Source organism: Thermobia domestica, chromosome 5, assembly GCF_964235325.1.
Source record: "Thermobia domestica chromosome 5, izTheDome1.hap1.1, whole genome shotgun sequence".
NCBI lineage: Eukaryota > Metazoa > Arthropoda > Insecta > Zygentoma > Lepismatidae > Thermobia > Thermobia domestica.
Window position 1 is genome coordinate 49,663,442 of NC_137458.1, and position 26,238 is coordinate 49,689,679.

The 26,238-nt window shown below is 35.1% G+C and overlaps 1 protein-coding gene across 1 annotated transcript; it reads left to right on the forward strand.

The window, feature by feature from the left end:
• The first annotated feature begins 1,753 nt into the window (after nucleotides 1-1,753).
• On the forward strand, nucleotides 1,754-25,695 carry LOC145685914 (carbohydrate sulfotransferase 1-like). The gene is made up of 3 exons (XM_081758680.1): nucleotides 1,754-1,900; nucleotides 9,717-9,833; nucleotides 18,317-25,695. Exons 2-3 carry the CDS (start codon nucleotides 9,725-9,727, stop codon nucleotides 19,735-19,737), a joined length of 1,530 nt encoding a protein of 509 aa, XP_081614806.1. The 5' UTR covers nucleotides 1,754-1,900; nucleotides 9,717-9,724; the 3' UTR covers nucleotides 19,738-25,695.
• The last annotated feature ends 543 nt before the right edge of the window (nucleotides 25,696-26,238 follow it).

Genomic DNA, 26,238 nt, shown 5'->3' on the forward strand with positions numbered 1-26,238 from the left:
ACTGTCATAGGGCAGATAGTATAGTGCTTGAAAGGAGACAAATAGATTTTTAAAAGAATAATACAAAATGTGAGCTTATTGCATATGCGTACATAATATATGACCGTCACCAAAATGATAAGAGAGAAATGAATAACATTTAAAGTAAATGAGGGTATGGAGAAGATAATAAATAATATTTTGATTTACATGGGGTTACATATTTTCGTTTTTATGTTAAGACTGCCATATGCAAATTTTATTATAATAACGGAAAGAGTTCATGGTTGCGTATTTACACTTGGCTGAAGTCCATGAACAGGCACAGTTAATTGACAGCTGAGTTTGCACACCACTAACGCTAGGATTGTGGAACGCCATTGTAAACGATGTTGTGCGAATGCATTGAGGTTGAGTTGTGGTTGCGATGTGATGATTTTTGTAAGATTTTTAGAGTATATAAAAATATATATTTATTTTTTATAATTTTATTTTTTATTTTGGATTTGAGAAAATAGGATTGTTTATTTTTCCTTGTGAAAGTTTTTCGTGTTTATAATACAGTATTTGCTTTTAACTTTTACTATTTTTACCAGGATGTTTTTCGATACTTTATTTAAAATATTTTACTTTTACTTGTTTATTGTTTGGTTTCCCAATAATTTACATTAATGAAGGTATAAAATTAAAAAAAAAAAAAAAACTCACATAGCGCAAGTTGAGAGGTCGCTATACTACCCACTATCACATGGGTGCAGGGATTTTATTACATCCAAGCAGTGATGCCAACCTGTGGGAAAAATTCCATATCGTGGGAGTTTTTGACCTTATTTTCTTGGAAAGGGATAATAAGCAGCATACATGGGATTTTTCAAGAAAATCGAAATTTACGGCTTATTCATTTAGATATTGTAAAAAGTAACTAACACGGAGAAATTTAATTTTTAATATTATAGCACACTTTTAATTAGTATAACGTAGGAAATTCACATGTAAAATGGGATTTTTTTTTTTTTTTTTTTTTTTTTGCATCTCGACATGGGATTTCATATTGTTTCAGATTGGCATCACTGTATCCAAGCATCAGATTGCATTAAGAAAAATCGATGGGCGGACAAGTATAGACACTACTACATATGTCAAATGCAAACGTTACTAAAATTGTTATGCGTAAATTGAGGTAAATTAAGAACATTCTTTTTGTCCATTAGAAAAATTCTGGGGAGATCCAGCTTTGCTTCTGGGTAGGCCGGCCCCCCTAGTTCCGTCTATGTTCATTAGTCATATCATAAGATGTACGTAATTTGAATGGTATACACTATTTTCCAAAATGCTTTTATTAGTATTTATATTGCATTAAATTAAGAGAGAAGCCAGTTAGTGTACAAATTCTCAGTTGTTTTTCAGCTTCATTGAATTACAAGTGTAGAGATAGCCATAGGAATATATTTTATACCTTTTAGAAGATACAGTTCCCAGAGAAGAACGGACTTTTCAGTTAGTAAATTACAAAATGAAAAACATAATACAACATACGGGGTCTCATTCTGTACGGGTGTGCATCAAAACAACACAAAATATGCATTTTAGTTTCCGATAATCTGTATAGCAATAGCACTTAGAATTGTTTGTTTCCTTTTTTGTGATGTATTACAGTCCACAATATTATCTAAAACTGGTACGGAATGAGCCCATGTACTGACCTTATTTAGTGACTTTTTGTTTTGTATAGGGTGGATACAAAGGTCATGCGTTGTCAATACTGTAGCTGTTGAAGTAAACAAAAACAAACCGAAATGATGGCAATAAGGGTAGAAAGTAACGTAAAGGAAAAGTCGAAAACGAAGAAAGATTTAATTGTATTCGCAACGCATTAGACAGTGTGAAGATTATGTATTACGTGATTTGCTGTGAATTATAGGTAAGGATAAATATAATATAAGTGTCTTGATTATTATGTTATTCTTTTCTAAATAGAAGTGAAACTTAGTACAAGGCTGGAATGTGTTATACAACTATGAAATATGTATATGGAAATGAGGATTAACTTGGTGCATTGACGCGTAATATTATTTATGGAGTATGTTTAGTACAAGGGGCCCAGAAGCACGTAGAAAACACAAAATTTACAGGAGATACGAATGATGCAAGTACTTAGACGTAACATAATGTAACCAAATCTAACCTAAACTAACCGAATGTTAACAGAAATTCCAAAATTGTAACTTTTTTAGAGAAAAGAGCTGAACCCCTTCTGCTAAACATAGGCATTATTTATCCCTGACTATAATTTCAGAATCTTCCAGCCTTCAATAGGTCTACTTTTCAAATGCTGGTTGAAACTAAAATTTCTTTACGTCCTTTTGAGTTCTTTATGTTGTACCAGTGGCGGCTGTAGAGTTCTACAACAGGGAAGTCACATCGGCGATGGTGGTGAAACAGGCTATACACTTCCACCCCCGTCATCTATCACTCTTTGGCTCTGCAGCCTCCAGGATGTTTTACTTAGACGGTATTCTTTAAATTCTCTTATTAGCTACAAATATTACAGGAAAACATTGTCGTTGCATAATCATATATCCTAGATACATAATGATTTAATTTAACTTTACATACTTTATTCAGCAGTAAGGATTCAAGTTATGCAAGATGTGAAAACCAATTGGTGTTGGCAAGACCTACGTCTTCAGTTGAACTTTTTCAATCGATTCTGTAAATGACTTATTCCGTTAAGCTACGTCAACTAATGAACAGAAGTACAGTAAGTTATAAAAAGAATTGACAATTTGCCTAGCTTGATTATATTTGAATTTAACATCCCTTTGAACAGCGTGGTTATATGAGAGCTGGACCTACAGCTTAATGTCGAATCGAAACCACATGAGCTTCCGCCCAGAATCGAACCCGGGTCTTCTACGACACAGGCGCGTACGATAACCACTTACCCATGAGGAAGCTCGCAAATCGCCTAGGAAATCACTGTTTATCTGTGCTAGTCTAGATCATCATACAAGAGAATTCGTTAGGTGTTGCATTATTGGATGCAAATTGTCTTTATGAGGGCTGAATATAACCACAAACCAACTTAGAAACACCAACCAAGTTGTGCTCTGTGTTCACTAAAAAGCACGACTGGTTTATAACCGAGTCAGGACAGAGCGCAGCAAGGGAGCTGGCACTGGGGCGCGTCAGCGACGGTAGTTATACGCATAAACGAGGATAGTGGAGAAACACTTCATATGGCATAAAACCATATGGCTTGCATGTTGCACAGCTTTGCAACATTTCTATAACTTTGTACACTGCCTTGACATAACACTTACTTTAGTATGTTGATTTATATACGTGTCCAATTTGCAGTAGAGAATCATGCACAATAGCTTCTTTTGGTCTTCTAACTTTAAAAAGAAATTCTGAAAGATATCATTCAAGATAGTCACTCTTCTTTCCCATAACAGAGAGGAAATTTTTTATATTCCGCCAATGGCTTTCTATTCCCTGGGTGTGCATGGACAAATTTTCACCATCTAAAAACCAAATTTCCAGATTCTTCTACACATATGCACTTGTCTGCACACGAATTCAATACTTTGATTCACTCAGAAATACTTAAACCTTTCATAATTCAATGTATCATAGGATTTAAAAGATCTGATATGATTGTTGTTCCCAGTAACACACTATCTTTTGTTATGTTAATATTTCCTTGTCGCGTTTCGGGATAGGTAGCACAAAAAATTTCTCTCGAAGACCACGTCCAGCACCACCAAATATCCACAGTCTGTCTACACTTCGTCCTCTCTTGAATTTTCTTTTAGCAAATTTTACCTTGTCGATCTCTACCACCTACCTTACTCGTATTTCTTACCACCCATTCCACATACACATACCTCTTGTCAAATACGCTCCAGCCAATAACTATTTATGAGGAACACTTGAGTTCGTGTAAAAGAAAATTTTGTTTGCTTCGTTTAAGCAGGCACCACACTAACAAATGCAACACTTTTCCCACTGACAATCGGGCAAGCTCAAAAAATGTTCCTTTTGTTACCGTTTTTTTTTTCCCTATTATAACATTTCAGGCCATTCACCCTTTCATTACATTTGGAAACATAACTTTCTTTATTTTTCCTTATCTTCTTATCTTTCGCATTATTCAGCAAATTTTCCTCATTGTTCGTATTGCACAAAACTAAATACTGTTACATCACTGCCCGCACAGGGTTCGTCATTTTTTGATTATCAACAATGGGTTAACATTCCACCGTAACGTCCGCCATAGTAAAATAGATCCATCTTTACTATCACCATTATTCATAAACACTAATTTATATCCCTTCTTATTCTATCACGCTCTGCAACAACCACACACCCAATTCTTCCTGGTAAGTTTGACAAATTACCAGTTATCGCGCCGCGGCGGGGATTAACGGAATTGAACTCCTGTAAATCAAATGAAATTTCTAGTTGTACATTGGAGCTCCTCCGTGGCTAAGCGGTTAGCGTACGCGCCTTTGGCGTGGGAGACCCGGGTTCGATTACCGACGGGAGCTCATGTGGTTCGGATTACACGTTAATCAGTAGGTCCACGTCTCATATAGCCTCGCTGCTGAAAGGGGCGCTAAACTAAAATCAACTCAACAATTCTAGTTGTACATCCCATGCTACTGCTCTTTTGGCTAAAGGAGATGAGTGAATTATGAGATAATTGGTGGATGAGAATGAAGGAGGAAACGGGAGAGCCCGGAGGAAATTCACGTACACGATACCGTTCAATATATACTCACCTGGGCGAGGATCGAGCCAGGGAACGCTTGCATCAGAGATGAGCGTTCTGCCGCGGAGCCATTGTGCCCTCGTCTTACTTGATTCTGTAAAAATCATTCAGTTGCATACCCGTTAATATACGTACCGTACTTAAGAGTGTAATTTGAAAGGGATAAAAGAAATTAAGTAATAGGGAAAAATTAACGAGCTTCGTGTGTCGTATATTTATTTATTTACTTCAAGAATAGGAACACGATGCATTTAATTTCGATCGTTTCTTAAGCAAATAAGTAATTCATTCGACCATTACTTGCAAAAGAGAAAGGGGGTGCGGTGGCTCAGTGGTAGAGCGTTCCCCTCTGGTGCTTGGGGTCCCTGGTTCGATCCCAGCTTGCGCCGTGTAGATTTTGTGGCGGACAAACACCGTGCTCGTGGATTTTCGCGGGGGTCTCCCGTTTCCTCCCACTTTCTTCATTCCACCATCCCTTTCATTTCTCATCATCACCGTCTCCTTTAGCCTAACCGGCATAACTGTGGGACGTAAAACTGAAAGATTTCATTTCATTTCATTTTCGTAAAAGGGAAAGACGCTAAGAAAGTGTTCTTAGTTTTTACTTTCATAATAATTTGAATATGAGCGTCGCAAGTAAACAATGATGCGAAATTCTACTGTGGATTCTTCTTCTCTTTAATATAATATGCGTCATTCTTTTGTGTGTGTGCGAGAAGCGGAACAAATGCATCCCACTTCGCTCAGATTGAGTGCGTCAGTACAGTCATAGAGTTTAAGCATCGGGCTATTTCCTCTTTTCCCGCACTCCCAACGGATACTAAAAAGGTGTGATTGCATTGTACGTAAGAACAAGCATTTAAAGGGCTCCTTTCTGAGGCAGGAAATCGCTAGAAAGAGCCAAGCAAGAACACGTAAACAGAGAGTAACATGAAACATTGTGACTTACACTATGTTGCCAAATCTCTCATAGATATCATTATGATTCCAAACTTCATATTAAAATAATTATTATTCCTTCATTCACATACAAGAATAAATATCCGTATTTTTTCTTAATTATTTTTCTTGGCATTAATTGGGAAGGCACGTGACTTCGTGACTACATTACGTATAGTGAAGTCACAAGATAACTGCAGACAAAAACACGAATCAACTATGATTTCGTCAAAGTATGGCAATGTATGGTTTAAGACAGTGCAATTTTACAAATTATATTTGCAGCAAGGTGTGTATTGTATTAGATATGGTAAATGGATGAAATAACTGAATTGTATACCACCAATTACTCGAGAAGTGCAAATTCAGTGGTAGGCCCTATACAAAGGTGAAAAATAAAATGAACGACTGGTCCACGAACGAACTTCAAGACTGAAAGAATGTGACTCTTCAGACAGCGAAATGAATAGTGTAGTAGTTAACGCATTGGCACTGTAAGTCGGAGATTCATGTTCGATTCTTCGTCCAGTCGTGCAATTTTTCAGATTTTGTATAGCAAGTCTGTAGATATATGGTCACTGGATATCTAAGCATTTCAGTAAATTACGACGATGCAATACAAGTGATCTAAATATAAATGTGTAGGTTGTTTCTGGAAAACATAGGTAGCGTAATGGTGACGCATCGACACTATTAAGCAGGCGGCCCGCGTTCGATCTCTATTGCAGTCATATATATTTTTACTGTGAATTTCACTATCCATTGCTACAGAGAGATAGATATTAAAATAAATTGTGTAAATTATGTTATATAAAGTTTATTAAAGCAACTGTTAGTTTAAATCAACCCAGTCTCACTAAAGATTGGAATAACCTAATTGGCAATTTTTCGACCAACTGCCAAATATGGTTTCCGTGAATATTCCCTGGAATTGAACTAACAGTTATTTCGCCTGTAATTGTTTTCGTTCTTTTCCCACTAAATAATTTGTTTTCTACTTATGTACAATTCCCTGAATATTCTCTTCTATTAGCCCTCTTCACTCATGTTTTTGGTGTGAAAGCAGCAGTTAGCCATAATTCACATTTCACAGTGGAGTCGTTCTATTTCAAATCAACCAATGATGACAAAGTCATGTCTCGAATTTCGATAATTTTGTGTACATTGAAAGACATATTTGAAAATAGTCATTTCCCAAAATAAAATTTTTCCAGCCCTGATCGTTAACTAGTAATTAATTACGCAATCAGCTTCAAGGTCACGACTCAAAAACTGCTGATTTTACATTTTAATGTTTATTTCAGCCGGGGAGCATGACCCAACTAAATTTGACCATTTAGCTATACAGTCCAGTACATCGGTGTCGGTGACTTCATCCTCTCTCTGAAGGAGGGTTCCGATCAGTCTTCTTGAACTATAGAAAGAGGCTAGAAAAGACGGGATAGCCAAGTCTGTGGCGCGACGGATTTCTAGACCTCCGTTTTTGACTGGTAATGATGCTTGTAGAAATGCTTCGTTACTGAGGGTACAACTTAGAACATTCTTCAATCCTGTTTTAAGAACGTTGTCGAATTTCTCCAGCAGATTATCGTCTCTCCAGGATGGGGAACTCCGTAGAAAATACAATCTTTGGATCGAGGAAGATGCTCTGAGAAGGTAAAATGCTGAATGTGCAGAAAGTTTGGAAAGGCGCGAAAGTAGATGATCTAAAGATGAAATATTTTCCAGTAATATCTTGCTCCTTGTGTCTGGTAAGAGCCGCTCCTAGCAGTTCGGCGTTAGAAGATGTTAATAATGTAATTCCAGGCGCCGACTCGTTGAATCTACCATATAGATTTTGAGTTTCAGCATTTGTTACTCCTAGAAAGCCTGTTTCGCATTTCGAGTAATTGAGAGACAATCCGCAATGTTGCTTGTTTGCATATATGATCTAAAGTATGTAATACTGACTCAGTTTCTCTGGCTATAATGCCATCATCTAAATACCAAATGTTGAGCTCAGTATTAATATATCTAATTATAGGGTGAAGAGTTAATGTAGATAGAGCAGGACCTAGTGGATCTACCTGTTGAACTCCACGTTGTGAAAGGATATTTTGTCCTATAAAAAGGTAACTAGGTTGTGAGTAGCTCTGATGTATGTATGTGAAAAAAAGAAGGAAAGTAACTTTTAACTGAAGACAGCATTGAATTTCGGTTAATTTCATTGAAGACATTTTTGAAGTCTGTTTTGAGTAGGGCTTTAGTTTGAGGATGATGAGAGGAATAAAACATACATGCTGCATGGACCGCTATTTCAGTTCCGGAGGGCACGCAGACTCCTAGCTGGTGTGGGGATAATATATCAATTAATGATTCTCGCATTCTTGAACATAGAACTTTAGTTGTGAGTCGTCTCCACATATTTCCTGCTGCTACTGGTCGAATGCCACCACTCTTCTTCTTGAGCGCAATGAGTAAAGCAACGAAAAAAATTGGCTGGTAATTTTCCTGAAATTACCAGATTTAATAATTCGGAGATTAAGCTGATTAAGCGCTCTTTCGTCTCGGAATCTTGAATCATAATAAGATCTTTTAGAATCATCATAGATTTTATCGCTATATTTATGTCGCATAATTATGAAAAATTATACACTTCTGTCCTTGTTGAAAACAATTTTTCACAATAAAATGTAATGGTTATCAAATTTCTTATGTTAAATAAATGAAAAAAATGTCATAAATTAAAAGAAATTATTGTTTAATATATAATAGAACGGAAATTTGTATTTACACTGTTTAAAAATTTCGGTATTCGATGTATTATTCTGTATTACAGATTTCAAAATACCGACCATAAAGGAGCTGGTAATAAGTTTGTACTGGTCACCGGCCTTAATCAAAATAACATAAATATTTCCGGTCAGGCCGGTGAAATACCGGCCAGTTGGCAACTCTATGATATATGTTAACAGCTTTGGACGTTATTTTAGTTAAACAGAAATTAAAGTGTAAAAGTTGGTGATCATTTTGTGCCATATCTCGTTAACCATCCTATTATCTTATTAGTGTCATAATGAGGAGCTCAATGGAGGGCACATTTTAATATCAGTTTCAACTTAATAGCTAGCGAGGTTCTCGTATAGCATCCACTTTTATGTATACAAAGAAATTCGTTTTCCTCAAGTTTCTCGAAACTTACACATGAGGATTTACATTCGTTCACGTTATATTGTTCAGCCTAAAAAGATCTATAGATTATTATATACAGGGTGTTAGAAAAATATGTTACAATAGTTTGGGAACAGATTCCTCACATAATAATAATAATAATAATAATAATAATAATAATAATAATAATAATAATAATAATAATAATAATAATAAAAAGAGTTCATATGGACCTTTGCTAAAAAAAAATGGATAGTTTCTGAGTTATAGGGTACCGAAAACGTGAAACAAGTGAATTTTAAAAGTTCATAGCCTCACTACTATAGGAACTATCGTAGTCGGGTCAAGACATCATTGAGGAACTATACAAATATCCATGTTAAAAATACTCCAGTAAAATGTACCAGTTTTTGAGAGAGGTAGATGGAGAGTGATCAAGTACTTCCAAACATCCTCTCTAAAAATGATTGTGCAAGTACTGCTGTTCGGAAAGATGGATGTTTGGATAGTGCACATATTAGTTCCTCAGTGATGTCTTGACCCTACTACGATCAGTCCTATAGTAGTGGAACTATGGACCTTTAAAGGTTTTTTTTTTTTTTTTTTTTTTTTTTTTTTTACGTTTTTGGCACCCTGTAACTACGAAACTATGCACTTCCGACCACAGATCCATATGAACTTTTTTCTTATTTTGGTGTGAAGAATCTATTCTCAAAATATTGTGTCAATTTTTTTTGTAACACCCTGTATTTGGACATTTTATTCCGTTAAACGCTAATAATACTTGTATTGTAGAACTATATTATCTTACTTTAAATGTTGTGCTTACTGAATATATATATCTTTTTCTAAATGTATTTTGTATTTGCAGATGATATAATGCCTTTGAAAGGAAGAAAGGTGCTATTGTTTGGTATGGCAAGTGCGAGTGCTGTGTGCTTTTATTTTATTTATGTGATTACGAATCCAGTAGATTCTTACATAAAAGGTGAGAGAAAGTGCTTCCTTGTAGTTACAGAGTGTATTTATTTAAGTAAGGTTCATGTTGTAAGTAAATGATTTTAAACAAAAGAAAATGCATGCTTCATACTTACCACAATTATTGTAAAAATAAATAAATAAGAAACATTTTCGGGGTTCACAGTTATCAGTTTCAGTATCAGTTTCAGTTTCATTATCAGTTTCAGTAAATCTGAAAGAGATTAAAAATTAAACGGAAAAAGACATGTGGAAAAGTGAGTAAATAAAAAGGCGATTCGAAGTGTAGAATACAATCGACTCATACAACACTGTAGCTCTGTGACGTGAATTTGTGCAATTGCTTCGAATCACATTTTATTCGTTCACCTTTTATTCGTTCGTCCTTTTTAGCGTTTAATTTTTTAACCTTTTTCAGACTTACTGAAGCTGATAATGTTGACCGTAATCCTCGAAAACATTTCTTATTTTTTTACCATCACTGCAGTCAGTATGAATCAATTTCTTCTGTTTAGTATTGTGAACATTATCACTACTGGTAATCTGTACTTTTTATAAATGATTATTTTTGAGCCTAACGTCCCACAATTACGCTCCGAGGCTAAGAAAGACGGTAATGAGGATAATGAACGAAGTGGAATGAAGAAACGAGAGAGCTCTGAGAAAACCCACTCACAACGTGTTTTCTACCACAAAGCAAGGATCGAAACCGGGACCTTCTGCACCAGTGGTGAGAGCTCTACTATAAGACACCACTGCCCCAGTAAATGATATGACTAACTCAGGATTGCCAGTTTGTTTATACTAGCAAATCATTTCGGGAGTTTTCCTTTAAAGTTAAATTTAAATTAAGGCAATTATTATTAACTGTACTGTTTCCGTGTTCCTTGACATCATCTTCAGTGTACGTGTGCATACTAAACAATGATGAGTTAATTTTATGAGTATGGATGATTCTGTAGATTTCACTGGGGTTTCCATGTCATAAAGTTTGAAAAAAAAAACTTATTATTTCTGGAGATGTTTAGAAACAGTATATCAAAAGACGGGGAGATGAATTTTGCCACAGCAGTCAGATCTGCTGAGAAAGGTGTCTCAGAGTAACTAATTGGATTAAGGTGACCTTGACAAGAGTTGGGACTGTATTTTATGAATGGTTTCCTTCAAAAATTTAAATGCCTTTTCCGATGGTTTAATGGTTAACTGTGCGTGTAGTTCCGGGTTCGTTTCCCAGTAGGAGACCATTAAAATTTGAAAGCTGTACTGTAGGTTCACGTCTCATATCGTCGTATGAAAACCAGAGGAACGTAACTCCAAGAATGGGACTTTTGTTTGCTTGGATATAATTCTGAACATAATTCTGAAAGCCCCACTTGATGTCATTTGAGTGTTATTAAACCTGATTTTGTCATGAATTTCTGCTATGTAGTAATGTGTTTAGTTATTTAAACAAATTTGTTTGAAAAAACAACGTTTTCCCCTCTCTTCTCTAAACCTACGAAAATGGAGTTACGTACTCTGGTTCTCATACAACGATATAGCCTCGGTGCTGAAAAAGAACGATAACTTCAATAAACAAACAGGAAAAATATAAGTGTCATCAAGCTTGCTTATTACTTCACATTATGTATAAACCCAGGGCAGGGTGTCCACCCACCGGGAGAAACCGGGAATTTCATGAACCGGGAATAAGCCGTGAATTTCTCCAAAGAACCGGGAAACACAACAATAATAGCTGAAGGAGGCCGAAAGTTAAAAACGCAAGGCGTAACTCAGTTGTAAGTCACTGGGCGCTTCTGAATTCATGTTTCGTTAGGTCGGTTCCAGCGTCATCCGGTCGGCATCCACCGTTTGGGGCGTCCGAATTACGCATCAATGGTGAATCGCAAGTAAACGTGGCAACGGTGAAACAGGCGCTCGCTTGAATCCTACGTTGTGGTTCGCTTATCGACCATATTTTGTATTTAAAAAAAAAAAAAGAAGAAGAAGAAGAAGAAGAGAGTAGTGATGCGTTAAAGGGGATTGTTTGAAACCTGAAAGAGTGCTGTGTGTAGTCAACAATCATGTGTGCGGTCTTTTGTTCTGGCCTTGGTCTTTTAAGAAAAAAAAAAAAAAAATATGGATAATTATTTAACTATAATTCAACTTTAAGTAGCACGAATTGTTTCTTTGATATATTCTTTATTATTATTTTTGTTTAAAATGAATAGCAATGTAAAGATGAATGCGAATAGTAAATGGCGGGAATGAGATTGTCTATTTGGCAGCTATGATTGCTTGTTTAGTAATGTGTCTGGTTCTACAATCTCCTGATATCTTTAACCACCAGATAAGTTAGCAAGATGTTGCTGCAGTAGTTATTATTTAACGTAATATAACACATTAGTACTGTGATAAGTTGTATCATTCCATTTATCTGACGATTAAGAGACTTCAGGAAATTGTAGGGCTTGCCCTGAGGGAATATTTCTTGGTATACAACTTTATTGAGTAATTTAAAACTTTCAGCAAGATGTTGCGGCAGTAGTTCTCATTTTACATAATATATTAATATTGTGATCACTTATCATCTCGTTCTTATCTGACATTTAAGCGGCATCAGGAGATTGTAGGACTGGTCCTCATAAAACATTTATTGATGGCTTTTAAGTTTATTGAGTATCTTTAAAACTGGTTTTAAAAATACTTCAAATGTACGGATGTGAGTAAATATGTAAAACGAAAGCAGTTTTCAGGAACGGAATGCCAAAATAAAGGAGGACATTAATTTTCTGGATTAGGCAAAAGTTACTTCTGCATCACGAAGTGACTAAAAAAGACAAAATAGTCAGTAAGAAAGTCATTAGTCTTTTTTTTTTTATCACGCGTGGTAACATCAGCACAATAAGTACAAGGGAGCATATTACTTCGTGATGGTCATTATTCTCTTAACAATATGAATAACAGTAGAAAGGCTTTTGTTACAGTGATTCCACACCACAGAAAATAAATAAATTGCTCATGAGCATGTGTGAAACTGAGCAAGTGTGGGATTGCGTCTGATGAATAATCGTCACTCCGGTTCCGGCAATAATCCACTTTAATGTAAGCGAAATATTGAAGTTTCTTGCACAAATTATTGCGGGCCAATCTATACAAACTGTGATAGTAAGTACAAACATAAATAACGAAACAAATCTAACCTAACCAGACCTGACCTAACCCAATTTAACCAAAACTGACCTTATCTAACTAAAATTAGGCATTTTTTTTTTTTAAAAAAAGCAACATTTTTTGGTAAGAAATTGTGGCGCCAATCAGACCGACATATGCCGAGATATTATTATGGTTTCTTCTTATTTTTTTATTGCCTAATCCAGTGGAAAAATCAGCTGGAGGACTTTTATTTGCGTTTTGAATGGATTAACTCATGTTGCGTTTAAGAAGTCGTTCAAAACTAATAGTCATCAAAGTTCATCCACCGATCATTGTCAAGCGTCAACTTCTGCTGCTTCGACTGAGAATGACACATCTTTTTCTTGTCAGTCAGGCAGTATTCATTCCACTTCTTAACCGACTATTAAACGTTACCTATTAGCAGATTCAGTTACTAAAGCTGAGGTGCTTTGGTGTTTACAAATTGTGATGAACCGTATGTCTCTCCGAGAAGCTGAGCGTTGTGCATCAACATTTAAATTGATGTTTTCTGACAGTGATATTGCAGAAAAAATGCAATAGCATCGAACTAAAGTGGGGTACACAGTAGTGTTTGGATTAGCACCTTATTTCGAGCGAGAACTTCAGAGGTTATTAAAAGACTGTACCTACGTTGTGATCTGTTTTGACGAATCATTGAATAAAGTTTCTCAGAGGCAACAATTGGATTTACATGTACGATTTTGGGATCCAAATAAATCTCTTGTTACAACAAGATACTTTACATCTGTTTTTCTCGGACACTCAACAGCGTCAGATTTGTTAAAAAGTATCAGTGAAAAGGTATCTTCAGACGTTTTAAAGAAACTCATTCAGGTGTCTATGGATAGGCCAAGTGTCAATTTTAAACTATTGTCAGATTTGCAACTTGAACTACAACATACGCCGGAAAGTCCAGTGTTGTTAAGTATTGTTAGTTGCGGTCTTCATAGTAGTTAATGGGGCGTTCAAAATTGACGTGTAGAAGACAGATTGGGACTTAGTGGGAGTTTTTACGTGCTTTGTATTATTTATTCAAAGACTCGCCAGCACGAAGGTCGGACTACACTTATTACACTGAATCTGATATTTTCCCAAAGAAGTTTTGTGCTGTTAGATGGGTAGAAAACAGTGACGTTGCATCTCGAGCCTTATTAATGATGTTACCTCATTTAAAAAAAAAATATATATATTGCGTGTGTCAAGAAGGACAAGGAAACACCTAACTCAACAACGTTCTCAGTTGTAGAGAAAAAATTTGCACGACAAAATGCTAGCACCAAAATTAGCATTTTTCTCAACTATTGCCTCAATGGTGGAACCATTTCTGACCGAATTTCAAACAGACCAACCCATGGGACCCTTTTTGCATGAAGAGCACACTTCTTTCGTACAAAGATTAATGGGAAAAATAGTGAAGGGTGATGTTCTTAATAAAGCAGGTGCATCTGTTCAAAAAATAGATATATCAGATCCAAACAATCTTCTTCCTGCTAAAGATGTGGACATAGGCTTTGCAACTAGGGATGCCATGTGTGGAATCAAGGAAATAACTGATCTAGACAAGCTAACACTGCGACGAACGTGCAGAGACGCTATCGCAGCGATGATTAGTAAAATAATGGATAGGTCACCATTGAAATACAAACTTACTCGAGCTGTTTCGTGTTTCGACCCTATGCTTATTGGTCACAACCTGACACTAGCGGAGAAGCGTTTGACATTATCTTTGGAGGAGATGGTAGCTAAACGATGGTTTACGGGAAGCAAAGCAGATAAAATTATGGGAAGATATTTTCGTCAGCTGAATCTATTCATCAGTGCAAAACGTTTAAAAGAAAAGAGAAGCGTCTGGATGTATTTTATGTTGAACTTCTTAGCGTATTCAGTGAGCACAGTGTACGAGAACTCAATGATTTTATACAATGTATTTTGATACAGTCACACGGAAATGCATCAGTAGAGAGAGGATTTTCTGTAAAATCTGAATGCATTTTTGAGAATCAAACAGGAGAGCCTTATTGCCATGAGACAAGTGTATAATGGTGTGAGTGCATTAGGTGGATTGGAATCAATTAAAATCAACAAAGATATGATGCACATTCTCGGTATACTGAACATTTGAAGAAAAAGGCGAAAGATTTGAGTGAAAAGGGAAAGATGGAAAGAGAGAGAAAACGTGTAACGCGAGAAAGACTGGAATTGGAAGCTAAAAAGGCAAAGGTAATTGCTGAGAAAAAAAAAAAAAAAGCTGCTCTTCTGGAAGAAAAAATCAATGCACTTATCGGGAAGTAATGAAAACAGGTAAGAAAATATAATTTCTTTCGATAGCATAATTTTATATTGTTCCGGTGGGAACTAAATAATAATCCTTCCGCCTCTTTCGCAAAATATTCGTCTTTTAGTGCCCGTTATAACCAAGAATTTATCTAGTAGAGCCGGGAAAACCGGGAATTTCAAAACGCTTTGAGAGTGGACACCCTGCAGGGACGTGATAATGAAGCAATTAGCCGTAAGATTATAAAACAGTAAAATCTACACGAGCATGGTCTGATAGTTGATGAATTATAGATTTTGTGTCTTTATTTATTTAGTTTTTGTGATGTTTTTTCGAGTACATACGAGTGGTAGGATTGTTACCAGGGGCGGCTCTTGAGAGAAGTTATATTACCAGAAATTTAAATTTTATTGCTACAAGCTAAGGGAAGAAAGTTTCAGAAATATGTATACAAGAATTAGAACGTTAGGTAAACTAAATTGCAACAAACAAACAAACAAACAAAAAAGTAATGAATGTTGAAAGTCTTACACGTTTCTCTGGTACACTAGTTGAATTACAGATTTTTTCGTGATGAATTTATGTAAAAGTAAAATATATATGTTATATCGCATGTATTTTGTAGCTCTAACGTCGCGTATTTTCTGTAATGCGTAAAACACAGAAAAAAGTATACAGCCATTGTTTCATTTATTTATTTTTTAAATGCTTTTGTATTACGAGCGAGAGGGAAAAGTCTGCCGAAACTTGAATTATGTTATTTCGATCCCCGAGCAAGAAGCGTCGCCTTGAAAACCCAATCACGAATGTAGACAATAGACCTTTTAGTTGCCATGAATGTTCCACTGCTTAATACATTTTAAAACAACATGTAATGAACCAAATTTCATTTAAATTTACAAAAAAGAAAGGAAATTAAAAATCATTTCAGTATCATGCGTGTTTAAGTAAGACAATAGATAGGTTCAACTTTTAGGATACTGATTTTATAACAGTAGAATTTTAATTTCAATCTTAAACTTGTTATGTGTAGATATATTATAGTAGGTAATTACCCTTTATTTAATTGGTGTCACTAATTTTCAGTTAACTCGAAACTGTCAATATTTTTGTATCCAGAAATTTGGCAACCGTATGCTGAGTTGGGTAGTTGTATTCATCTTCTTTGGAATCAAATCGGGCCCGTTTTAGCGGCATTTCCATCTTTGAGAAGAGACCAAAGTCATATAGCGCCTTATCACGGGACTAGAGAGGCTGACGAACCACGAGAATGTTTGGTCCAGAAAGTCTCAATAAGATACTAAACATGAGATGCTCATAACATCGTCCCTGAACGTCTGTTGAATCTTGCGACTCGTGTTCACTTCGGTATCGCCAAGCTTTTGGCAAAACTTGATGCATATGCGCTACTTAAGTCGTTCAGACATATGGAACCCAAAGGTTCATGTCACATTCACAAAAGGTCTCCATTGACTTCTGTCCTTTGTCAGCTGGATCCAGTTTCTATTTTGTATGCCTATTCCGCGAGATCCATCTTGAATATTGTCCTCCCATCCGCGCCTAGGTCTTCCTAATGGTCTTTTTTCCAGTTAGGATTCCAGTTGAAATTTTAAAAGCGTTCTTACTTTCTTCCGTTCAGGCTACATGACCTACCTACTTCAGCCTTATCGGCTTAGTGATCTAACAGTGTTAGGGAAACGGTACAAATTATGCAGAACCTCATTATGAAGTTTCTGATATTCTCCATTCCCGTCCGATTATTCGCCCCTATTTTATTTTCAAATACTTTTAGTCTTGCGTTCTTCCCTCAGAGTAAGCGATCACGTTTCGCAACCAGACAGCACAGCAGGCATAGTTATAATTTTATATATGTTAAGCTTCAAATTTCTCCGCGACAGAGTTCGCGAAAACAAAAGAGTTGACTGAAAGCATGAACTAATTTCTTTGTGGATATGGTTTTGGTCTGTTAGTGTTAATCCTAGATATTTGAAAGTGCCCATTTTGACGGAAGGGTTAGATATTTTAGCGCATCCATAATTTCCAGTATTACGGTCACGGCGAATTTCCATGTATTAATTTTCTCTGGATTTCTTTCTATTGTCATCATGTCATCCCCTGTCAGATTTTTGTTATCAACAAAAGCCATAAGCTGGTGAATGTCATTCAAGTCTAGGCCGTGGTTATTTTTGATTTTCCTTATAGCGTATTCTAGAACAGTATTGAATAATAATGGCGACAACGCATCTCCTTGTGTCAGGCCATTATAGACGAGAAAGCTCATGGACAGGTATTTTCCTACTCGGACTTTACTTTGAGATTCATTTAAAGACATCTTATTTAATTTAACTAGTTTTTAGGTATGCCAAATTCGACAAGAATGTTATACAATGTTTCTCTCCTAACCGAGTTGTGGGCCTTTCTCAAATCAATCAATAATTGATTATTGTTAAGTATTTCTGGTGTGAAATGTGGAAGGAATGGTGGCTGAATGATACAGCGCTCATCTCTGGTGCGAAGGGTTCCTGGTTCGATCTCGGGCCTGTGAGTTTGTAGTTAACAACATCATGTCCGTGGGTTTTGGCGAGGTTTTCCCGTTTTCCTCCCACATTCTCATTCCATCGATTCTTTCTAAATTTTGAAAGTAAGACAACATAAGGTAGGTAAAAAATCTTTAAGTTTTACGTCCCACGGTTATGCCGGTTAGGCTAAAGAAGACGAGGATGATGAGAGATGAGTGAAATGGTGGAATGAAGAAAGTGGGAGGAAATGGGAGCCCAAGCACCGGAGGTAAACGCTCTACCACTGAGCCACCGCGCCCCTCATAAGGTAGGTAAGATAGGGCAACATGAGACTACTAAAGACATGTAAATATCGAAGAAAAATAATTATCTAAAGTATAAACATATGCAGAAAAAAAAAAAAACATCAAATAGCATTGGTATTATATCACATGCTACTGTAGAAATGTTTTACTACATACATTATCACTGCGCATCTTTCTTATGTTCTTGTTACATAATTCTTTTGTCTTTTTTTTAAAGGTTGTTATGGCATGCCGCATGGCGGACTCAGTTCTCTTACAATTGTGGGATCATCATCAAAAAGAGCTTACACGCAAAATTCTGTAGTTGACAAATCAGATATTTTGAAAAGCAATGTTTTAGCGGAGTTACAGAAATTACTAACAGAAGCATCAATGGAATATTCAAGTATGACAAATCCCAACCATGTTTATAAAGCAATTTTGAGATTTTTAAACGAGAGCATCATATATAAGGATGATGATTTGAGTCGTAACATTTCACAGAAGAATGAGAGTGTATTCCGTGTGAGTCGAGATGCTTGGAAGAACTTGCAGTCAGTCATTCATAGCATGGATACATCCGAAGAGCGTCACACTATGTTTGTTGAAGAAATGAAAAGTGGATTACGAGAAGCTGTAGTAAACTTACTTGAAGAGATAACGAATAAAACAATTGACACTATTGTTGCAGAGCAATTTAAGCATTGGACAAGAACTAACGAAACTTTCGAAATTGCCAAAAAGATTCAAGTCATCGTTGTAACAACGTGGAGAAGTGGCAGTACATTTCTCGGTGAATTGCTAGCTTCGTCCCCTGGCGTGTACAGCCACTACGAGCCTCTTCTTGGTTATGGCGTCAGACAAATTCGTGGAAATACAGCGGCCCGAGAATCATTAAAATTGATTTCTAAACTTTTACACTGCCAATATTATTCACTGACAAAATACATTCGTCACGTTCAGCAATATCCTGATATGTTTGCTCGAAATACTAGATTGTGGAAAGCTTGTAACAAGAAGGAGTATCCATTAAGTATTTGTTACAATCCTGCTTTTCTTCAGCACATATGCAGCTTCTATCCGTACCAAGCTATGAAAGTGGTTCGTTTAAGGCTCAAAGAATTTCAGTTTCTTCTCCAAGATCCTACACTGAATACCCATGTGATATACTTAGTCCGAGACCCACGAGCAACTATGACTTCGAGAAAATATTCTGTGAACTGGTGTGACAATCGCGAATGCAACGATCCTATAATTTTATGCGCTGACTTACAAGAAGATTATGAAGCTGCTGTGGAATTCTCGAAGAAATTTTCGAATCGTTTTGTTGTGCTGCGCTACGAAGATTTATTCCGTGATCCATTTAACGTTTCAGAGAAAATATTTCGCAAAATTGGTCTTCCATTTCATCCGAATGTCCTAAGTTACATTGATTCTCATACAAAGAACGATGTCGACACTCCGTGGAGCACGAAAAGAAAAAGTAATAAACATTTGTCTCGGTGGAAAGAAAAGTTACCTTGGAAAGAAATAGTACGCGTTCAGTCAGTGTGTAAGTCCGTAATATCTAATTTTGGTTATACAATTTACAAAAATGAGTCAGACCTGAAACTAGAATCTCCATTAAAACCTATGAGCACCTATAATATCATCACTTGAATTTCCATGTTTAATGTTAGACAGTATTGCTTTGAAATGTTGTACACATTTTGCTGAAGCTTGTAAACATTTGAGAGCTACGCGTTTCCTGCAACGAAATTTGGATTGATCATGATGTACAGTGGACCAAGAAAGGCTTGTGGATCTTATCTGTTTGTCCTTCGTGTATACCTTTACGTACAGTATTTCCTTGTCTTTTCACTCATTATGACTTTCATTGTATTTATTTGATATTATTTTTAAAAGTACGTGTTAATTGAGTGACTTCTGTAAACTTTTGTAGTGTTTTACATTGTCATCTTCACAGATACTACTTCTTTTGTTAGTTAACTCCTGAATGAATCGCTTAATTCATTCATTTCATCGTAAAACATTGCTGAGTTCTCAAATATTGTGCACGCTTCAGTGGCAGTATAATAATACACCCGTAGCACTATGCTTAATTGACGAGAAATTCAGGGCAGAAATATTTGACCAACAATTTTCAGTTTAGCAATCGCTGTGTTATTAAGGGAAACTATACAAAACGAGAAGAAAGATTACTTATGTATAGTTTTCTTTAACAATAGTAACTCAGTGAATCAAATATTGCAGGAGTAATTTCTGATATAATTACCCCAATGATGTTAGGGTGATTTTTTAGTATTATTTTTGACGAAGAAATTGTAAAAAAGACTTCTGAAAAGTTTACAAATATACGCAGCATTAAGGTGCGTTAATGTATTAGAATTTTGACTGGAGTATTTAGCATATGATTCATTGTCAATAGAAAACTGTTGATCTTCTTCAAATTGATCGAAGGTAAGAATTGTGCATAATTTTCATGCACATTTTCTGTGTTTATGATTTAGAAATCGTATTATCATGGAAGCGTAATACTTTCTTCAGTAAATACTTTTAAATATCTATTACCATTAGTTAATACATTGAATATATTAAAAGATACAATGCTGTATTAAAAAAATGCATATTCAGCAAACTATAAAAGGGAATTGTATGTTATAATTTACGAATAGTCTGCACGCGATCTATGTAGTGATGTCAATAATTTAAGACCAGGGTCAGGTCTATGTTAATCGAAACTTACATTGAGATTATTATTGCGTAAAATGCTATTATGGTGCCTTATTCGGGTAAAATATCATGTTAAAGAAATGAAAACAAGAAATTAGTATTATGTACAAAAAAGAATTATCAATCATATTTAGTAAGAGTATAAAACGAAAGGGAAATTCCCAAGATTGTGTGCTTGTATTTATTAAAATAATAGTATTTTTATAGCTCTTTTATGCTTGTAGTAAAAGTTATCCCATCCATGTTTCTTAACTAATATCTGAAATTCAAGCATATATATATATATTTGTAAAACAATGGTAGTACTGTAAAATTGTATACTATTGTATACATAGGTATGTGTCATTGTTCAAAGTGCGCAGGAAAAACTGGTGAATGTATGACAGTTTGTAAGAACTAACGGGAACACATTTCGTCACGTTGTATGTTGACTTTGAGCAGTGTTACAGGAGTTATAGTGAGATATTAATCAAATCATGGATGCCTTAATATCGTTGTCAGTAAGAACCTTCTAGAAAACGAACGTATGGAACAGTTATATGCACGCTCAAGTCATACGTTCTGTGTTTTCCATATTTTAGTAAACGTAAAGATTTTTTTTTTTTTTAACAATTTGGTTTTGCTTACAGTAACAAGTGAATAAATTATTTTAAAATACCAATTTTCGAATGCTAGGGAAATCATATTTTGAATTCTGTTCAGGAATTCGCATTCTGTTACTGTTTGTAATTTAAATATCTCTTTGACAAAGGTACAATAATTATACGAATGAGCTTCCTGCGTATGTATTAAATGAAATTTGAACACAGTAGATGTAGTCAATTTCTCATCAGTTTAATTTTATTAACTCATCTAGTACAAAGTGATAGTTTATAGAAATATCTTTGTGATATTACCAATTGTTTATAATACGAAATGCTCTCTAGAACTTTTATACCGTTGAGGTATTATGTTTTAAGGTAATGGAATTCTTCCATTTTATAGGATAGTTTTACAATTTTTTGATAATTAATGTATATATATGTATATACTTGTTATATGCTCTATTTAAGTGTAACTACAACGATTTCATTCCAAAATGTTGCCATGTTTACATAAGAGAAATCATTGAGGTGTAGGAAAAGGTGATAACAATTTGCTATTACTTTCTCCGTTTGTAAAGAAGTGGAATTGTTTCATTCATCGACTGTAAAGAAGTGGAATTGTTTCATTCATCGACGTAAAAAGATGTAGTATATTCTTACATTTTGTGCGTTCTTTTTGCAACGAATTTTTTATTTATATATATATATATATTTTTTTTTTTGTTAAAAGGATTTTTTTTCTTAACTTTGCCATTCCCAGTGATTTTATTGCCATTGTTATTGTTCAAAATTATATTGTTTTGAATCAGTCTTATATGGATATGTTTTTATCGTATTAAAATATAGGGACAGCGTTAATCATAGGTGTATAATATATTAACGCAGTTTTTACTTAGTATTATGTATTGGTGCTGTGTTGTAGTGAAGTACTTGAGGAGGCGAAGAATGTAATTTTCATTCACGTAATATGTAAAATAGTAACATTGTTATTTCAGGAGCACAAATACTAGTATAATGAGTTTTTTTGTTGTTCAATATTATCGTTTTAAGAGGTTAATAGACATATGTATTTTACAAGATTTTTCGCACGTCAGGTAGCACCATAGGTAGCAGCAATGTTGTTCATAACACATGCTTAGTAGGCAGGAACTTTGGTGTACACGGGGTCACCTTGATTCTGCCTATTAGGTTAATTTTCACCTTTAACGCGCTATAACAGCAGCCATAAATGTAACTTTTTTTTTTTTAAATGTGAAATAGATATTGCTTCCACGAAAGACCATATCTTTTTATGTGCCACTCAGATATTTAGAGGTTTGGTATTTTTTTTTATATATTTCAATGTCATTTTGTATTTCTATGTTTTATATATTTAATTATCTTGAGTAATTACACTGCGTTAGTATTTGACCAGAATTTATATCTCATTGCAGTAATTGTGAATTTTATAATATATGTTGTTGTTTGAAAACCTTCGAATGTCAGTATTTCAATATTATTATTATAAAAGAGATTTAACAAAAGCAATAATTATAGGTATATTGGAATAAAAATAAAGCAATTCTATTTAATATAGTTGAATTAGGATTTTAAGTGTTGAAATTTAATTCACATTGAATTCGTTAAGGCTAACTAACGAGCAGCTATGAATATTGTTAGCATCGATTTTCGCCTTTAGATTGTTTCCATTTTCTGTGATCTCTTTTTTTGTGATAGAATGTAGTGAGTAATTTAAAAAGATACCTATCAACTGATATGCTAAAATATTATATATGTTGTAACAAATACAAAAAGATCTCTCGTAACCGGACTTGGCCGTTTCCAGATACAAGATTTTGCCGGATAATTGAATATATACTATATACAAGTCTGGATTTTAATGATTATACACTATATAACTTCCAGTTTTATATTCTTCCATCAGTTTCCATCTGGTGACTCATATCTCTTTTTTCTCCAGGGATTCAAATTTTAATTTAAGCGTGAGAACATTTTCCTTGCGTTTTGCGGGAGTAGCCATAGCGGTACCACGTGAACGAAGATTTTAAAATGTCTTTATGTAAACTCAGTATAGTGGCATACGGTGAATGAACTATTTGCGAATTAAGTTTATTGGCACAAATTCTGGCAGCATAACTTACAAAAGAATAAAGATATCTATTAGCCAATGAGCCACTTAGAATAAATCATTGTATGAAACGTTCGTCTGTACGCGCCTGCCCAAGGCGAGCCGATTACGAGATATCTTATTGAAATCACTCATTGTAACATGAAATCACATACATGTATCTGTTCACATACGGTCTGTAGGTAGCTATAGTGCAAAACTGGAATTGATGTGTTCTTAGTGTTTAATGGGATTTAAATGTTGAGCGCGAGAACCATCGACCATAATGTTCATTGAATAATTCTGTTTAAAGCTTGCACGATGTGAGGTTGTGGTATCCTGGTGGTGCCAACTACCCCTCCGGTAGACATAATTAGCAAAATAATTAGCAGCAAAATATCCGTACATCACAACCATTAAGGTACACTTCAGTATTATCAGATATTCATGCAAAAGCACAATTTACTTTCACAATGTTTTGTGAAATATATAGATTATAAAATAGATCCATTCTATCAGAATCATCCATCTCTAATATTTTAGCGTATCAGTTATATACATGTAAATCAATATTTATAGAAATATGTATAGAAATTGTATACCTCATATTATTTTGCTGTTTCTTAATAGAAGTAAGAATGGAAATTACAATGGCTGAAAGTCAAACTCATACATTTTTTTTTTTCTAAGAAAGGCATGGTATCCAAATGAAAGTTATAGAATGTTAACTTCATTAGAAGCACAACATTAAACCTCAAATACAGTTTATGGGAAATCCGTGATTAGAAAAGTCGTTAGTCTCTCTGACCCGATTTTACCCCAGCTGATTTGGCTGATTTGCTTGTACGAATAAGTTTACCTTATTTATCTAGCTATACTGATATAGAGTTTGATACATAATCCCAGTAGAAAAAGGCCATGTTCCAATGTTGGTTGGATGGTTGAATAGAGTTTAGCGTTCCATTTAGCAGCGAGGCTATATGATACGTGTACCTACAGCTTAACGTCGAATCCAAACTACATAAGCTCCCATTGGAAATCGAACGCAGGTCTCCCGCGCCAAATACGTGTATGCTAATCATATATCCATCCGAGCTGTCATGTTCCAATGTGTTTTTACTATATACATGTCTTATGATCTAATTCACGGATAGAAGTGAGCCTAGGAATCAAAACCTTTAATAGTATTATTTTCGAAAGTTTTTTCTTATCAAGGATTTTCTAAGAAAAAGCTCGTTCCTATATACTGTACCACGTAAGTAATATTTGCTGAGTACGTTTCTTTAATTTCATGGTTACTAATCTTGACCTGAGTTGCGTCTTGTTTTATATCTTAGTTTGATACACGTACTTCTGAATCTGCTATCAGTAATTAGCATTTCTCTTTCTCAGCGTGTACTTTTCCAGAATTTTCCTAACCAAGTTTTCAATTTTCCCTGCAATTTGAATATTGCAGGTCCAGAGATACATTTGATCAGTTTATGTAACAAACCTTTCTGGTAATGCTGAAAGCAGAGAACCTCTAGTATTTTGAGACATTAAAGATACTATCCAATATAATGAGCAATGCCAATATTATATGATAAAAGCGTTTTCTTGATAAATAATAATAAAAAAATGCGACGCATTCTAAAGGGATCCAATACAGTAATATTCCATAATATTTCCTAAAATATTATAGAAATTACGTGTATTGTAATAGTACGCTGTGGTAATGGACGCATGAAGGATTGTAGAGACAAGTAACACGTCGTTAGCTAGGTGGTGATGAATTATCACCGTCGAGTCGCATGTCGAAGATGCAGTTTATGAGTTTGACATGTCATTCATTGTATCATTGAAGACACACAAGTTTATTGTACGCTTTTCTGTTCTCATATTTAATATTTTACAGTTCTTCATAAAGAAGTTAATCTAAGACATTTAAAATGACATGCATTTAAAAATCAAAATTTAATACTGAAAATAATAAGAAGAAAAGTATTTTTAACAGTATTACTTTGTTGAAACTGTTATTTTGTCAGTTCTTGTTGAAGTTTTCGTGAGACGAAAAATCTCATGTTTTCGAAATCAAGTTGATTACCTGTTACATAAAAATATTTTCTTGTACCTGAAAAATGTGAAGAAATAATATAAAATGATTTATCAACAATATTGTTTATTGTAATATTTGAATAATAAAATTATTTATGTAGTGTTTAATCATCGTCATTTCATTTTCATATCCCTTTATCCAGAGGAAATGAAATGAAATGAAATCCTTGAGTTTTACGTCCCACGATTATGCCGGCTAGGCTAAAGGAGACTGAGATGATGGGAAATGAATGAGTTGAGTTGATTTTGAGTTTAACGTCCCGTTCAGCAGCGAGGCTATATGAGACGTGGACCTACTGATTAACGTGGAATCCGAACCACATGAGCTCCCGCCGGGAATCGAACCCGGGTCTCCCACGCCAAAGGCGCGTACGCTAACCGCTTAGCCACGAGGGAGCTCGGGAAATGAATGAAATGGTGGAATAAAGAAAGTGAGAGGAAAATAGAACTCCGAAGAAATCCTATCACACGGTGTTTGGCGTGAGCTGAGATCGAACCAGTGACCTCATGTACCAGAGGTGAACGCTCTACAACTGAGCCGCCGCGGCCCCCTCTTCCAGAGGAAACAAGTAGCACTGTCACGTATACACCACGCGAAGGAGTTTGGTCTGTATGGCATATTTCTTCAATTAAGATTGAAAC

What these genes read in the sequence shown, in the direction of transcription:
- LOC145685914 (XM_081758680.1), top strand. Translation starts at nt 9,725, where the DNA reads ATGCCTTTGAAAGGAAGAAAGGTGCTATTGTTTGGTATGGCAAGTGCG. An exon ending in AGTAGATTCTTACATAAAAG is followed by an intron (nt 9,834 to 18,316) that starts GTGAGAGAAAGT and finishes TTTTTTTTAAAG; the next exon opens with GTTGTTATGGCATGCCGCAT.